Source organism: Meleagris gallopavo, chromosome 27 (genome assembly GCF_000146605.3).
Source record: "Meleagris gallopavo isolate NT-WF06-2002-E0010 breed Aviagen turkey brand Nicholas breeding stock chromosome 27, Turkey_5.1, whole genome shotgun sequence".
Taxonomy (NCBI): domain Eukaryota; kingdom Metazoa; phylum Chordata; class Aves; order Galliformes; family Phasianidae; genus Meleagris; species Meleagris gallopavo.
Genome location: NC_015037.2, coordinates 550668 through 566880, shown reverse-complemented (window position 1 = coordinate 566880; position 16213 = coordinate 550668). Strand labels below are relative to the sequence as shown.

Sequence of the window (16213 nt, the reverse complement as noted above, 5' to 3'; positions counted from 1 at the left end):
TTCTTTTCTTTTTTTTCTTTTTTTTTTTCCTTCTCTCTCTCTCCTCTCTCTCGGATGTTGTGCAGTACCGGTTATACGTTGGGGACCCTCATGGTCACCAACCTCCTCCCTCCTCCCCCCCGCTCCCTATGGCACTACGGTAGAAGCGTTGGGCAGCTGATGCCCGGCAGCGTTTCTTCCCCGCAGCACTCCAGAGCACGTGGCTGGGAGTGAGGAGAAGGATGGAAAGGCAGCTGGGGGACCCTTCAGCCGCACAGTTTGTCCCCCCTTCCATCTCTCGTCCAGGAGAAACCCACCCTGCGTTTTCCTACCTTTGGGTGACACAGCATCCGTCCTCCGGGGTTGCTTGGGATCGTTCTGTCTGTACCGTATAATGGCGATGCTGCATCTAGCAGCAGCCCTGGAGATGGATCACAAGCTCGTTCGGGTCTCCTGACTCAGAGCTGGGGGGGTGGGGGGTGTCACTGTCACCCTTATACGTGGCTCAGTGGCTAGATTGAAGCTTTAGGGTTTGCTATGGGGTGGGTGCCCCACTGCTCTCCCCTCCCTTCCCCCTGCAGCCAGCTGCCCCGGGCTGTCCTCCGGCTCCAGGAGTGATTAATGGGCCCTGGGAGCTCATTCCTGGCCAGCTGGGGGTGCAGGAGCCTCCTTGCCATCTGGGAAGGGCCGCGTTGTTCCACCTGGTGATTTACAGGGTCCGTCCCCAATCTCCCATGCCATGTCAGGCAGGTTATGGCACTGGGGCTCAGCAGTGTAGCACACACTCCTCTGGGACAGTGGCGTCCCCAGCATCAGCTCTGTGATGTCTCATCCTGGAAATCTCCAAAGAATCTTTATTTCCCCACCTCGTGCTATGGGGAGGGCACCCTGAAACCCCTCTCTTCACCACCACCCCAAAGGCTGCACTCTGGCAGGTTTGGCCCCAGGACCCTACCCGTGTCACAGCTGCTTTTTTTGCTCCATGGGGACAAGGAGAGGACCCCGAGCAAACAGCTCAGGAATCGGAGTCCTGGAAAACAGCATCCCTGCCACAGGCTGGATCAGAAGCATCCACACCACCTTCCCCCCAACCCACTGCACTGATGTTTGTCTGCAAGTCCCTGGGGCACCACAGTGCAGATCGCCCTCCTGACCACAGCCTCACAGCTGCAACTAAACCTGGGGACACCCGGTGCTGAGCAGCTGTGCACACCCTCTCCCCTGGATGCCTGCTCTGCCGCCCTGATCTGCACCGATGTCATCATCACTCACCTCTGCTGATGTCATCATCTCTTATCTCTGCCAATGTTATCACCGCACCGGTGCGAGGCCCCGGATGGCTTTCCCTGCTCTGAAAGAAGGGGGTTCTGCTCTCTCTTCACCCCAGCATCATCCCTTCAGGCCCAGCATTGCCCCTCTGCGGACCCCGAGAGCTCTGCCGGCTGCTGCGAGCGCTGGGTGGCTTTGGGAACATCCCACCCGAGCGCAGGATGGGCCCCCCCCCCTTCTCACTACCCAGCCTGGGGTGCCAGGAGCCGGCGTCAGCCTATAGGACCCTGTCATGGGGACCCAGCAGATGGCACTGCCGCCTCATGTAGAGGAGATGGGGATGCAGCTGCTGCCTGTGGTGACATCCCTGGGGTCAGGGCCACCCTCTGGGGGCACGCCAGGCCCTGGCAGGCTGTGACAAAGGGAGTTCTTCCCCCTTCCCAAAGCAGGGTGTGCCCTCCTGCACTGCTCCTCTTGGGGGACAGAGAGCAGCAGAGAGGTGGTTTCGTGCAAGTCCCCTTTTTGGCATGTTTGGGGCTATTTTGCACGGTTCCTTTTCAAATGTTAGGTGAAGGCTTCCCTGTGCAAGCATCTACCTGTGCACTCAGTATCACCTGGAGAGTACGGAGAGATGGATATGTGCATGGAGAGAGCAGGAAGCAGCAGTGGGAGCAGAGACAGAGCATGGAAGCACCCAGGGAGCAGAGACCCCGAGCACAAAGAGCGGATGAAGGACCCAATCTGTCTGAGGCGACAGTGAGGCCGGGATGAGAGTGAATGAGCATGAAGTGCTGCCATTGTGCGTGGCACAATGAGGACCATATGTCAGGGCCGGAGCTGGCAGCCGGGGACAGCAGAGGTCTGGGAGCCATGCAGGGGCTTTAGCTCCCCTAACTTCATCCCCAGCTCCATGCTGGTGGGGAGGGATGGGGATGGGGACGCGTCCGGTGAGTGGGGCAGGTTGGGAGTGCTGGGGGCACCTCCAATCTCCATCAGCTGCCATCTCCCCCAGCTCCCCCCCTTTCCCTGCCTCCTTCCCCTGCTCCCTCCCCATCTTTATTATTTCCCCTTTGACGCATCTCCGCTGAGCCGAGCGGCTGCCGAGGCCAATTGATTATATGAAGAAATTTGGAGCAAGTCGACGAACAGCTGCAGCCTGCCCCCCGGGGGATGCTCGGGAGCAGCGCAGACAAAGGAGCCGCAAACTTGCTTCCCCACATCACATGGGGTGGGCTGAGGGAGCAGGAGGGCACGGGGGGCTCATGGGGACGGGGCAGGGGACGTGGAGAGGGAACAGAGGGGTGCAGAGAAGTGATGTTGGCTTTGGAGCTGAGAGGCTGCGCTGATCGCTCAGGGAGAGCGAAGGTGGTTCAAGTGGGGATGCTGGTGCCTGGAGCAGATGTCCCCATCTCTCTTCTGGCACTGGGGGGATGCTCATCACATTGGCACCACCGCCTCCAGAACCCCACGGCTGCTGGGAGGAGGTGGTCACAAAGAAGGTTAAAAGGAAAGAACAAGGGAAGAGGGCACTCCGAGTTCAGGATCTCTTTTGCTGGCAGTTTAATTCATTTCCCCCTCCCCGACTTCCTTGTGAACTCATAAATAATAAATCCTCACACAGTCCGAACAGCCGAGATGAATGCACGCTGGGGCACACGGGGGTGGGTTGGGCTGCTTTCCACCGTGGTCGTTTCTGTTTGTTTGTTTGCTTCCTAAGATTCCTTTCCAAAAAGTGCACAACACAGCAAATAAATAATAACATTTATCAATAAATTAATTCAATAAATATCCTCGCGGTGCAGGGGTGTGGGCTGAGTGGAGGGGATGGGTGGGCTGCCCTGCTCTGTGCATGTCCCTTGGGGATGCCACATCTCCGAGCACGTCCCATGGGATGGGGGCAGTGCTGGGGATGCAGGGAGATGGGGTCTGGAGCTGTGGGCAGTGCAAGGACAGGGATGGAGCTGGGCCATGTCCCACCCTGCAGTGAGCAGCGCACTGCCTTTGGGCACAGCGGGCACTTTCTGCTCTGTCCTGGTCCCTGTGGAGCTCTGCTCGTGCTCCTGCCACCGCCAGTGCAAAATTAACTCTTAGGAAATAACGGGGGAGGCAGAGGAAGAGGCAGGGTGTGAAGATTGCTCCGGGGTTCTCAGGGATGTTGGTGCAAAGAGGGTGTGTGAAGGGCCAGGGGTTCCACGCTCACTCTGTTCAGAGCTGAGGGCGGTGCAGGAAGGGATGCGCAGCTCTGGGATGATGTGCTCCCACAATGGGAGGCATTGGGGAGGTTGGGTGTGCAGCAGAAGGGCTCAGCCAGGCCCCAGGTGACAGCAGCTCCAGCCAGGCATAGGCCAGCGTGGCCTCAGGCACTGTGCAGCTGTCCGTGGTGCAGTGTGGCCGGATCCTGCCCTACATCTGCAGCACTTTTGAGCACTCTGTGCCCCACCAGGATGGAGCTGGAGGGGCTTCTCTGTGCACAGGGCAGAACGCTGGGGAGGTGGGGTGGTCCCCAGGTGGTGCCCTGTGGCTGGAGGGGCAGATGGATGGGACTGTGGGCTGCTTGGTGCCTCATGGGTGCAGTTTGTGGCTCGTAGAAAAGAGACAACACGGGTGAAGGTGGACCAGGTCATGGCTGTGGGGACAGATGGACGGATGTGGGCTCAGGATCCTGCTGGCGCTATCAGCGAGACATGCAGCAGAAGGACAGACAGACGTTGGGAACAGACGGGCTTCAGGCAGCAGGTCCAGCAGGACAGACAGACGTCTGATGGGCTGAACAGCCTGCCCTGGCTCAGGCGGGACAGACAGACAGATGGATGTGGGCTTGGTGGTGGGGAGATGCAGTTTGGATAGAGGCAGAGTGGGCAGATGGGATTCAGTCCATCCAAGCAGTCAGATAGATACAGGTGCAGCGTGGTGGGGTCACATCTGGACAGATGTACTCAAGCCCTCGGCCCAGCATGTTTGGGTTGGAGACGGATGGGTGGCCGAACAGACAAACAGACACAGGCTGGGAAGCTCAGACATCCAGCACATGGTTCAGGTAGGAGATGTAGCAGATGGCCAGGCGGAGGATCTCGATCTTGGAGAGCTTCTTGTCGGGCGGCAGCGTGGGCAGCAGCTTGCGCAGCTCGGCGAAGGCCATGTTGAAGGCTTCCACGCGGATGCGCTCCCTCGTGGCGTGGGCCGTTCGGTATTTGGCCGTGGCTCGTCGCCGCCGTCGCCGTTCCTCCCGGCTCAGGTGCTGCAGGTCCTTCTTCACCGCCTCCGCCTGCTCAGCCCCGCGGGGCTGCGGACACAACGCGACGCCGGATTCCTCCGCGCTGCCCACGCGGCCGCAGTCGCTGAAGACGGATTCGGGCTCGGAGTGCGCAGGCGGGAGGTCGAGCTCTGTCTGCTCTGAGTTGAGCATGGTGGGTGCGGGCGGATGGATGGATGGATGGACAGACGGACAGATGCTGAGCTGAGGATGGAGCCAGGTGAAGCGAATCCACTGGGACAGGACCTCTGGCTCACAGCACAGCCCCGCTGGCTCTCCTCCTCCTCCTCCTCATCACACGGCGTCTCTGCACGACTTCAGAGTGTTTCCCTTTTTCTTGCTGGAGGGGCGATGGCAATAAACTGAGAGAAAGGCAGGATGCATGAAAATATGACAAAAATACAAACATCAGCAGCTCTCGAGCAGCTGAACCGGGCCGGGGGCTGTCAGGTGTCAGAGCTGAGCTGCAAAACAGAGAGAGGGGCTCAGGGTGGGGAGGGGGGAAGCACGGATAAAGTTGTGCCCCCCAGCTCCTGGTTGTAGCTGGGGAATGGGGATAGGGCTGAGACAGGGAAAGGGATGGGAAAGGGAATGAGGAAAAGGGAAAAGAGGATGGGGAAAAGGAGAGGGGAAAGGGAAAAGAGGGGAAAGGGAAAAGAGGGGAAAGGGAAAAGAGGGGAAAGGGAAAAGAGGGGAAAGGGGAATTGGCTCCAGTGATTGAGACAGGGCTTCAGAGTGGCTCTGGGAGAAGGTGGAAGCTGCTCCTCCCGGCTCTCCGGAGGGATGACAGGTGGTGGATGAGTGAAGGGGAAAAACAGACTGCGGGGGCGAGGGGAAGGGGGGCTCAATTGTATACTAAATGAGCCCGTATGTCATGGATCCTGGCACCCCAGACATATGGAACCCAACACAGCTGCTTTGCTTGATATGTCCAAATAGGAGCTGGCTGCGTGCTCCCTGAGGGCTGCTGGCCCCGGGCTCTTGGTGCTGCGGGCAGGGACCTGTACAGGTGCCCACAGTCTGAGGATGGCTATGGGGACAGTGATCCTGGGCAGGGGGTGGGGAATGAACTTTGGAAGGGGAAATGCTGCTGAGCAAAGAGACGGCGGCTGGGCTGGGAAGAGAGCCAGGTGGAGATGTACAACATATTACATCTCTCTGGCCTGACAAGCTTGTAATGAGCCATATGACTGAGAAATAGAAACCAAACGAATACAGACAGGTGATGGCTGGGGAGAAATAGCCCACGTCCCATTCTGAAGGACGGGTGATGGACAGAGCGCTTGATGCGCTCTTGCAGAAGCACTGCCCGAGCACATACATACATACAGTCCCCATCAATCTCACGTGCAATTATGACCGTTAATTCCCACCCGTGTTCATATCTCAGCCCACCAGGTCTCTGCTCGCTCCTGCACACACCCTCCCTTGCATTGGGATACTCAGATTTCACTAAAATAAATTAACTGGATTTTTTCCTAGAACACAAACCAGTGTGGCAGTAGAGGTAAAGCACCAAATGCTGAACAAAAAGTTGTTCCTTCAAAGTCCTTGGCATGGAGAAGAGGGAAGGAGCTGCTTTAGGTATGTGCTGATGGAAAGGCAGCTCTTGGGAGGTAACCTTAGGGCTCTGAGTGTCCAATAAACCCCATAATAATGGACTGCATCCTTGGGGGAAGCCTGAGCTGAGCTCTGTGTTTGATGTGCTCTGCTCACTCTCAGTGCATATACAGACCAGCCGTGGGAGAAGCACTGAGCTGCGCACCTGAAGTTCCTGAAACAGCCCTACTGCTGCAGCCATAGGAACAGCAGTGCCTCCTGCGCTCCTTTCACCTTCTCCAGCCCCGTGTTCCTCTCATCCCATTCTTGGGAAGCCAAGACCTCCATCCTCCCACCCCATCCCTCCTGCTGGTGGCTCTGCCTTGGAGCATTGCTCCCATCCACTGCCTGGACCCATCAGTACGGGGTGGGAGAAGGCAGATGGCTGGGCTGCCTCCTTGGATGCTGTCACCCTTGTCAAGTGGCACTCCTGTGCCATGGTGTGCAGAGGGCTGTGGGATGCAGCGTGGCGCTGCCTCTGCATCCTCACATGTAAGTTGTAGTGTCAGCGATGAGTTCTGCACGGGGCCTCTCTCCCTGCTCTCAGGAGGATGTTGGCAGTGGACACCGCACTATTTCCACGAAGGCAAGTTCCAGTGCTGCACCCCAGTCCTGCTCAGCCTTGCTCCCTCTTTGCAGGGTTGGTCCCCCCTCAATGAGCTCTTCCTCTGCACGGGTGCCTCATACTCTGAGCTGCTCTCTGCTCTAGATGAGCCATAAGCTGTCTCCTCCTAAATCCATCTGCAGCAAGAACTCTCCTTGAACACACACTTGTCCCAGTCCTACCTCCAGCAGAGCTTTTGGTGATGCCTCCAACAGAAGAAACGCTTCCAAACCTCACCCTTTTCCTTGTGCTCCATTCCAGCAGTGTGACCATTTCTGAGCACTCCCCACCAGATCCAATCTGAGGCCGTTTGAGCGGATGCTCCTTTCCTCCTTTCTGCTCAGAAATCCCCCTCCTGCCCCTCTCTCAGCACCCAACCCCACAGCATCGCATCACCGTTCCACCCCAGCAAAGCCGCCTTACCCCTGAGTTGACGACCATTCCCAGGCTCCAGCTTTCCTCTTCCTGAAGCTCAAAGTAATCCAGGAACCGCTCGCTCATCCATCCATGGAGGAGGCAGAAAGTTGGCGACCTGCTCGGTGGGATGAGCCCCAGGATCCTTGGGGCCCGAGCATGCCACGAATGGGGCAGGAGCTCAAGGACCGTGCGGGGAGATGGACACCAAGGAGGCATGTGCCCCACGCGCTATATATGCACCCCGGCCTCGCACACCGGGTCCGACCCCAGCTGCCTCATTGGCCGCTTCGCTGCTCCCCCCCTCATAAATATTAAAGCCAAGAGAGGGGATGCCATTGGCTGTGGGGGAGGTTGGAGCCCCCGGGAGAGGAGGGAGGTGGAGGTTGGATGTGGTCCTGGAGGGTGGATGGAGGTGGTGGGCTGGGAGGAGGGAGGGAGGAGGGTGGGGGTGCTCCGGGAGAAGGCGACATCTGTTCTCCATGCATATTTCATAAAGGAGAAATAGAGAGATGGGAGTGAGCGTGGAAGGGGAGAGATGGGCAGGCGGAGCGCTGGGTGGGACGGGAGCGGCGGGGCCGACGGCACAGCCCTGCCTGCTGCGGGGTGAGGCGGGCTGTGCTGTGCATGCATGCATCACCCAGGAGTGGGGCTGGAGATCCAGTCCCGATAGCATCACCGTCCCATAGGTGCTCCCTGTGAGCTGTTGTAAAATTCACCCGGAGTAAAGTTTGGGGAGGAGAGAGAAAGTGAAAGGAAAGGGCACCCAGAGTGCGCAAGTGCTGCTTGGACACACTGCTCACCACAAGACAACGATCTCTTTTGTGGGTTAGACTTCAGCTGAGCCTCTCGCCCATTCTCTGATTTCAAATTCTTCCATTAAACTCTGCCTTGAAAAAATCCGCTCTGTTAACAATTCTCTCCCAGCTCCGAAAGCCGCACATCTCCCACCCCACACTCCATTCCTGCATGTGCCCTCCTGCCTGCAGCATCCCCCCTCCGCCCCTCATCCCTCGGTGCTGGCTCTCTGCCCCACTCCTAGCCCCTGGGGCAGCTTCCTCCCAGCACGATGAAGCCCAGGTGATGGGCATGGGCACCTGGGCCGGCTCCAGCCCGCGGCACGGCTCAGCAGATGGGCTCAGGGTTTGCAGAACGAGCGGCGGCCGAGGCGGAGGGATCAGGTGGTGGTGAGAAGAACTGCCTCACCATTGCTATGGCACCGATTAGCAAACAATATTCGCCTAATGAGCTCATGGCAATCATTGCATCCACCCCGAGAACAACGCACAGCACCCGGGTACCACACGGGATGCAATGCACACCCATCACCCTGCACACATCGCTCCTCGTGTGAGGGAGAGCAGCACACATATGTCTGTAGGGTCCTCAGCCCCACACCCCCTCCTCCCCACACTCACAGCCTGGCCCCGTCTTCCCCGAGAGCCCGCTGGGCTGTTTGCATTCGCTCCTTGCTGCCTCCTCTGCTCCGTGTCCCTGCCAGGACGCCAGCAGGGCCCCCCCTCTCTCTGCAGCTGATGCCGGGCTGCTGCGGGCACCCTGCCGGGTGTGGGCAAGGATGGAGCAGAGCTGCTCCCAACAGGGAAGCCAGGACTGTTCTGCAGGGTTCCTGCTTCTTGCAATGGGTTCCCACTCCCGTGGCTCTCTGCTCTCTCCCCACTGTGCTTCCAGGGGCAGTGCACAGGATGTGGGTAGGGGACGTCAGCCAGGAACAGCCCCTTGCTCAGAGCTCCCATCACCTTAACTCTGCCCTCCCAGCTTTCCTCCCCCCACAGGTGCTGAGCTGAGGTTACAAAGGCCCTTCACTTCTCAGCATCCATTGCCAAGAGTGAAGGCTGCTTCTGGGGACACCCCTCAGGTGAAGCCACAGCCCCAGGTCTTGCAGGAGGCTGACAGCACCATGAGAAGCTCAGGGCCATGCTCCTGTAACCCACCCCCATGTTTCCCCTTGGCTCTGACCTCCCCTTGCTCAGGGCCCATGTGAGCAACCACGGTCCCTATAAGTTTGGCTGCTGCTTCCTTTGCAAGAACTTCTGGGCTTTGGCTGTCCTCCAGCTGGCCAAAAACTGATGGGAGTTGGGGGAGGAAGAACAAGAGAGCCTTTGGCTTTGTTCTTCACTTCTGAATTTCCCAATTCCCTTCTGGCAGGAATTGGTATTCCTCATCACAACCACCTGGGCTTCTCCATGGCAGTGCCCACACACCACAGCCTGCAGGATTCCCAGGTCTGCTGTTCAGTACAGCACTCAAGGAGCAGTGAATGGCAATGGAAGCACAGTCAACTGCAGCACTCCCTCCCTCCCTGCGCCCTGCGATGCTGTGGCTGAAGGGGGCTCATCCCTCTGCCCACCCCAAGGGCTGAGCTGGGTATGCAGAGTATGGAAGGAGGGTCCGAGAGGCAGCGTTTGGCAGGAGAGGAGGTGACATATTGTACAAAGCCACCCGGGACCATACTGGCCTCTGCTTGTCAGGGAAAACAGGCAGCGTTAACCCTTGGGCTGCTGGGGCAAATCCAACTGGAGTAACTTTTCTACAGTGATGGGCCACACACCCAAAGGATGAGTGGGAGAGCTTTGGGGGGATCCCTGACACACGCTGCCATTGCTAAGGGATGGTGCTGGGGCATCATCACTTCTGCACCATGGACTCCATCTCTACGCATGAGGTGTGAACGCATCTATCTCTCCAGCAAGGGCCCTCTGCAGGATTAGAGGTGCTGAGCTACCTTTGCTCCTGCAACAACCCCACTGCTCGCTCACAGCAAAGCCTCCTGTAGCAGCTTTGGGCTGTTCCTTGCAGCAGAGCTCCTCTGGCATCAAAAGGAATGGTTTACTGCTGCTGCTCTTTTCCAGGACTGCACAAGTGCAGTTGGTAAAGTGGGCAGCTGCCATCCCCATCACTCCTGGTTTGCAGCCACTGGTCTGCAACCAACTGCTGCAGCTGAGCGGGCTGCAGAGGGCACAGTGTTCTGCATGGATGGTGCAAGGCCTTGCCAACCACATCGCAGTGCACAGCTGGAGCTCAGCAGGGTGATGCTCCAGCCCTTGGAGCTTCAGCTCAGGGCTCGAAGCCTCTTTGGACAGCGTTGGAGCACGTGTTAGAGCAGGCTGGCTGTGCAACCTGTGCACACTAGTGTGTGCATGAGCAAAGCTGGGCTACAGGACACCTGGGGAGATGGCAGAGCATGGCCCAGCAGCTCTCAGCACATCTGTGTGCACATCCATGTTTCCCTGTGCACATGCCCCTGAACCATGCAAAACACCCCAAGCCTGACTTGTGGCAGATCCTCTCCTCTCCTCTCCTCTCCTCTCCTCTCCTCTCCTCTCCTCTCCTCTCCTCTCCTCTCCTCTCCTCTCCTCCTCCTCTCCTCTCCTCTCCTCTCCTCTCCTCTCCTCTCCCTTTGTCTCCCTGCCTTTTATTGAGTGCAGGTTTTGTGAGCGGCCGGTGACAGACGGCCCCGGTGCTCGATAACCAGACAATCTGTCACCACCACCACTGACAGCTTTCACAAGGAGCCCCTTTCCTTTCATCCTTCCCAGTTCCCTTTGCCTCCGCTTGTCCCCCTTCCACACGTGCTCTCTGGCTTTGTTCCCCCTAAAAGCCAAATAGCGACAGAAGCTCCTGATCATAATATTGCTCTAATCGAGTCTGTCATAATCGGATCCAATCTAATTACGTTCAGATCCCTCTCTTCTCCTGACTCTCTCTATTGCCTGTCCATCTGTCCCTCTCTTCCCTTCCAGTCTTTGTGTCCATCCATCTGTTATCTGCAGGCCTTTCTCCCTTCCCATCATCTCCCTGGGCCCCTGCCCCATTCGCAGCGTGGCCGCCCCGGCCCTTTCCTCCAGCGGCTCCCTCTCCAATCCATCTCTCTTAAAGGCCTCTCCATCAATCCATTTAGCAGCAGCTCCCTGCCTCCTCTCGCCCATCTGCTTCTCCCTTTCTGCTGGCTGCGAGATGCAGAGATGCTGTTTTGTTTGTATGTCGATCTTGATTAGCCCCAGAAACCTCTCTGCTGGAGCCGTGCTGGCGATGGGGAGGGATCACCTGGGCAGCTGGAGGTCCTAAGCAGCATCCTCCATCCCTGCAGGACCCTGCGTTGCTCGTGGGCAGGTTGTGCAGAAAGGATGGTCAAGGCACAGAGATAAAGGATAAGGCCACAGGAGCACAGGGTGAGCAGGGAAGGAGTGAGTTGGAACCACTAAATGGGAGTTTTCCCACCACCTCCTCTCTCCAACTACATCCAGGGTCTTCCCATACCTTTCCCAGCAGCAGTAGCAGGTGCTGGTCTGTTGGAGACAAGAGCAGCAGCAGAGATGGACCCTGGGCATGATCCAGCCTGGCAATTCCTATGATGTTACTTGTAGTATTCAGACCCTGATTTTAAAACACACGTTGGACTCAGATGCCCGCTGGGTGCCAGCCAACAACCTCTGCTTTGCTGCAGTGGTTACCCTGGGCTGAGCCTTCTCTCCTTCATCTGGACCCACTGCTGCTCATTGAGTATAACACAAAGTTGTCGATGATCACACAATGGGAGTGCTGGAGAATGACTGTAAGCACCGTTTGGGACACAGTCTATTTTAGCTGCTGATAAAACACTGAAAAATTATTTAAGAAGACACCAATTTTTTTTCCTCCCTGTCTCCACTGCTTCCTTCTCTCAGAAGCCAAACAGCCCTGGCTTTGTTCTGGGTATTAATTAACTTTCTTGCATCTTAATATTCTGGAGCCATAAAGTTCCCATGAGCTGGGATGCTGGGCGCTAAGAAAACACACATTTCCTCTCCTTTCTCCTTGTCTCATTGACTGTCACCCCCATATGTCTCCCCCCTCCAGGCACAAGGGCAGCTGCAAACCCTCCTCTCTGGGCTCAGCCCCAGCCCTCTGCCTCCTGGGAGGCAGCTGAGTTCAGAGGTCAGGAGCGTCAGTGGCATCTTCTTTTTGTACAGAAATCCCTGGTAGAGTTGCACTGGGGAGAGAGCAGAGGAAATTGATGCTTGCAAAAGATGCGTGGCAGGGGAGTGTCTCCGTGAGATGCCTGGAGGCTCTGCTGGAGAGACAGCATGTGCCAGCTGCCCTTCTCAGCAAGGGGAGTCTGTGCTCCCAAAAAAAAGCTCGTCTGGGCTTTGATGTTGCTAGAAGTGGAATGGGGAAAATGTCTTTAGAGCAGTGCTTGGATTACCGACCCACCTCAGAAGCAGGGCAGGGGTGGGAGGTGGATGAAGGGTCTGCGGGGAGCTCAGTAAGGGCTCACTGAGCTGGGCAAGGCAAAGAGATGAAGTAGATTTCGGAAGCAGAGACCCCTGTGTTCCTGGCTCAGCACGTTGTAGCAAAATGACAGGCAGCAGGTAGTGAGCGAATCACTGCTCTCCAAGCACATCAGGAAAGCTGGTTCCAGCACTGGTCTTCTCCAGGGCTGTCCTGCCACCACCCGGCTCACCCGAGCTGGGCAGCTTTTACCTCCAAGAACAAACAGCACAAGGTGCAGACAGGCAGCTGCCCCTGGGAACTGCTGCCCCAGCCCTCACTGGCGTCAGCAGCATGTTTATTTTGAAGAGCAGTCCAGCAAGACTTGCAAGAGGTTGCATCACTTCTTTTTCCCTTGGCAGGAGGCTGCAGAACTTGCTTCTTCCAGGCTCCATCCCTTGGGGGTGAAATTGCTTTTGACTGCACAGTTCTCTCTTTTCTCCTATTTCTTTGGTCAAACATGGAGCAGGAATGATCTCCCAGACCCTTCGCCCCACTTAACCAGCAGAACAAGCAACCTGCTGAATTCAATGCCTAAAAACCACCAAGGATGATGAGTGCTTGGACAGCACTCAAAGCTGCCCAGCATCTGTGTGTATCAGGAAGAACAGGTTGGACCAAGAATGATGTAAAACAACTTCAAAATGGAGTAGTTCTGGAAGAAACTCAATATTCATGCTTCGGAACAACAAGCCAAAGTCTGAGAGACAGAAGAGAACGTTTTTTCCCAGTACCTGAACTTGATTGTAATGCAGCAACTGCATTGGAGGGAGCTTTTGTGCCCTCCAATGAGGGGTGGTAACCTCTGTCGTTGCCAAAGGCCTGCTAAAGGTTTCTTATAGCAAGAAAATAGGGAGTGTTCCTATGAATTGTTTCTCTCTGACCCATGTCCTCCAGACTACCTGTGGTGCTTGCTGCAAACCCTCCTTACACCAAGAGGGTGCACTGCCGTGAGTGGCAGCTTCAAAAGCAGAGCAGACATGAGCAGCAAAGTTGTTTGCTTTCCATATGCTACGCATAATTCCCCATGCAAACTTATCTAATTATCACAGAAAACAGGCTTTGAACATGGGAATTATCTTGCTTGCATCAACCTACCTCAAGGAAGGCCGTACCACCAGCTTTGCACTGTCACCCAGAGCAGCAGCAGCATGAATGGGAGCAGAGATGACGTCCCTGACTCAGCTTTACCTTACTTAGCCAGCACCCATCCAAATGCATGCAATTGCACCTCAAAAACTCGATAATTTTGTTCCTACTGCAAAGATAAAAATAAATCTACCTTTATACCAACACTCAAACGACTTTCCACATTTACGTACTAAAAAAGCCCTTATTCCCCATTGCTTATTAGCATTAGGGATGCTCTAATTAATGCACATAATCTCAGGAGTGATGGAGAAAAGTGTATCAGGGGAGTTATCAACTTTAAGGTTGGCGCAGCTGAGGACAGCTGCTGCTTGCTGTATGAGGATGGGAGGAGGAATGGGGACGTGCTCAGCTCCAAACCAAAGCAGCTACTGCATGTTGTAAAGGAAAATAAACAGGGAGTCAAGCTTGTTTCATTTTCAAACTAGGGACATGCACCTACTGCAGATAACTGTACTCAGAGTGAAGGCATGGGGAGGATGGCTTAAGAGTGAGCATTTGCAGGGATAAAGCACGAACTCTGGGCTTAAACCAGCCAACAGCAGCACCCCAAGGGGCAGCAATTTACTTGCCATACACAAAAGCAGCAAAGACTTTCCCAGTCCCAGCAGAGGGGAATGAGCACTCCCAAATCCACTGTCAGCTCTTTGTTTGGAGATCTGACTGAGCAACTGAATATTGGTCATATTGATTCCAGCTCCTCCTGGCACGGCCCATTTACAACCTGGAGAAAGATGCAGGTGTGTTTCCATATAAAATGGGATTTCATTCTCCGTGACACAAAAAGCAGCTCCTCTGTCATCAACATTGACTCTACTCCAGCAGAACACCTTTGTATTTTAAGTACTGTTCAGCTCATGGTCTCGAGAGCATCCCTCACCCCTGGGAAGCAGGGCAGGAGTCGGGCTCATGCCACGGATGGGAATGAGCACTGTGAGGGGAAGGGCAGGGCACAGAAACCCAGGCAGCGACTCACTCCTGTAGCTCATTTACTTCCCAACGAATCCAGCAATCCCCTTTCTTGCCCACCCCCTTTCATCCTACACTCAGGCCCAATTCCCAGAGGAAGTGAGGCTCAGATCTGAGCAGTACAGCCCGATCATCAAAAGCCAGCTGAGCAAAACTAATTTACTGACCATGGCAAAACAGAACGAGGAGGGCTGGAAGCACACTGATGGCTACTTTCCTTTCACCCTTCTGCTCAGTGACACTGCTGGCATCATAAGTTTGAAGGACACACAAATCCGTGATGCGGGGTAAATTTTGGGCTGACAGTCGAGCGAAGACTTTTGGTGCTCTCCAGCATTGGCAGCACTATGGAAAATGTGTCTCTGCCACAGCAGCTGCCAGCTTAGCCCCTTGCTTCTCCCGTCCCCTTGTCAGCCACTGATAGGAGGGCTGCTCATTGCACTGTCCACAGGGAGACCTGTTGGCCATCTGAGGAGTGGCATAGGCACAGACAACGGAGGCAGCTGTTTGTTTGCCTCGCCAGAGAGCAGCTCGGAACAAAAAGCTGGGAGTGGAAAATGGGGCTGGGAGTGGTGAAAGGGTTTATTTCTGTTTGTGTGGGGAAAACGAGTGAGGAGAGGAAAAAACAAAACAAAACAAAACCCAACCAGAAGCCTTAATGAAAATAAAAGCCCAAACCCAAGCATCGAATCTAGATTTGAGATTAATTTGCTATGTAAAGAAAATATAACCAACTTACCTTATGAGGGGGAAAACGTACTTTACAAAACTCTTGTCAGATCACATGCTGTTTTGAGGTCTTCTATCTCACCCGAAGCACGTTCCAGCACATAAAAAGTCAATAATTTGGGGAAACTGATTCATTCTGTCCAAAGATTAGGAGTCAGAGGCTATGAAAACCCTTACTATAAAGAAATGATATCTCCATTTAAACTGAGATTTCAGTTTCTTCGGTGCTGCTAGAAGAAATGAAAATAAATCAGGCACTGAAACATTCTGCCAAGTGCCAGGAACAGTTTTCCTGATAGCAAGATGCATTAGCAACTGGAAAAAGTCTCCCTCAGGGAAGCACTGAAAGCACAAGGTCTGAATTACTTTAAAACTCCAGAGTTTATGTCTAGTTGAGAAAAGACTTAAACACAATAAGCCTGCATAGCCCTCTGGGGAAGCGAAAACGATGCTGGCTTTAGTGCTAGTCAGCTCTGATTTCTGTGATTAATCCTCCCTACCTGTTTTTGAGCTCCTCACTTTGGACAACAGCACTATCACATCTTTGAATCAACGCTGCTGAAAAGCAGGTGAATTTTCACATAAAAAGAACAAGCAGGAATGGTTGAGTGCCTGGTCAGCCATCACTGCTGGCTCTCAGAGCCCAGTCCTGCTGTGAGCACACTCTTTATTAAACATGTTTAATACACCAGTGCCCAAAATGAACCAAGATCGAGGCATCACCACAGACAGAACTATAAGAAATGAGCAGCCATCCCTGCCTTGGAGTGCTATCAGTCTAAGCTGAAACAAATGCTGTTCCTCCCAAGACCAAAACATATTGCAGCACCCACTGATTTTGGTCCTTTGGGCAGCAACTAAAGATAATGCAGGCAAAGGGTTAATCTGTAAGCAGAATTTCTTTTTTAATTAAACAGAACTATTTATATATATATATATATATATATACAAAACCCAGAAAATATTGCACCATTTAAAAA

At 54.8% G+C, this 16213-nt stretch overlaps 1 protein-coding gene across 1 annotated transcript; it reads right to left on the bottom strand.

The window, feature by feature from the left end:
* Positions 1 to 2774: 2774 nt before the first annotated feature.
* NHLH1 (nescient helix-loop-helix 1) lies at positions 2775 to 8493 on the bottom strand. Its single transcript, XM_010723892.3, has 2 exons — positions 7128 to 8493; positions 2775 to 4863 (listed from the first exon to the last, which is right to left on the bottom strand). The coding sequence occupies exon 2, from the start codon at positions 4652 to 4654 to the stop codon at positions 4262 to 4264; it is 393 nt and encodes a 130-aa protein (XP_010722194.1). The 5' UTR covers positions 4655 to 4863; positions 7128 to 8493; the 3' UTR covers positions 2775 to 4261.
* Between the last annotated feature and the right edge of the window lie 7720 nt (positions 8494 to 16213).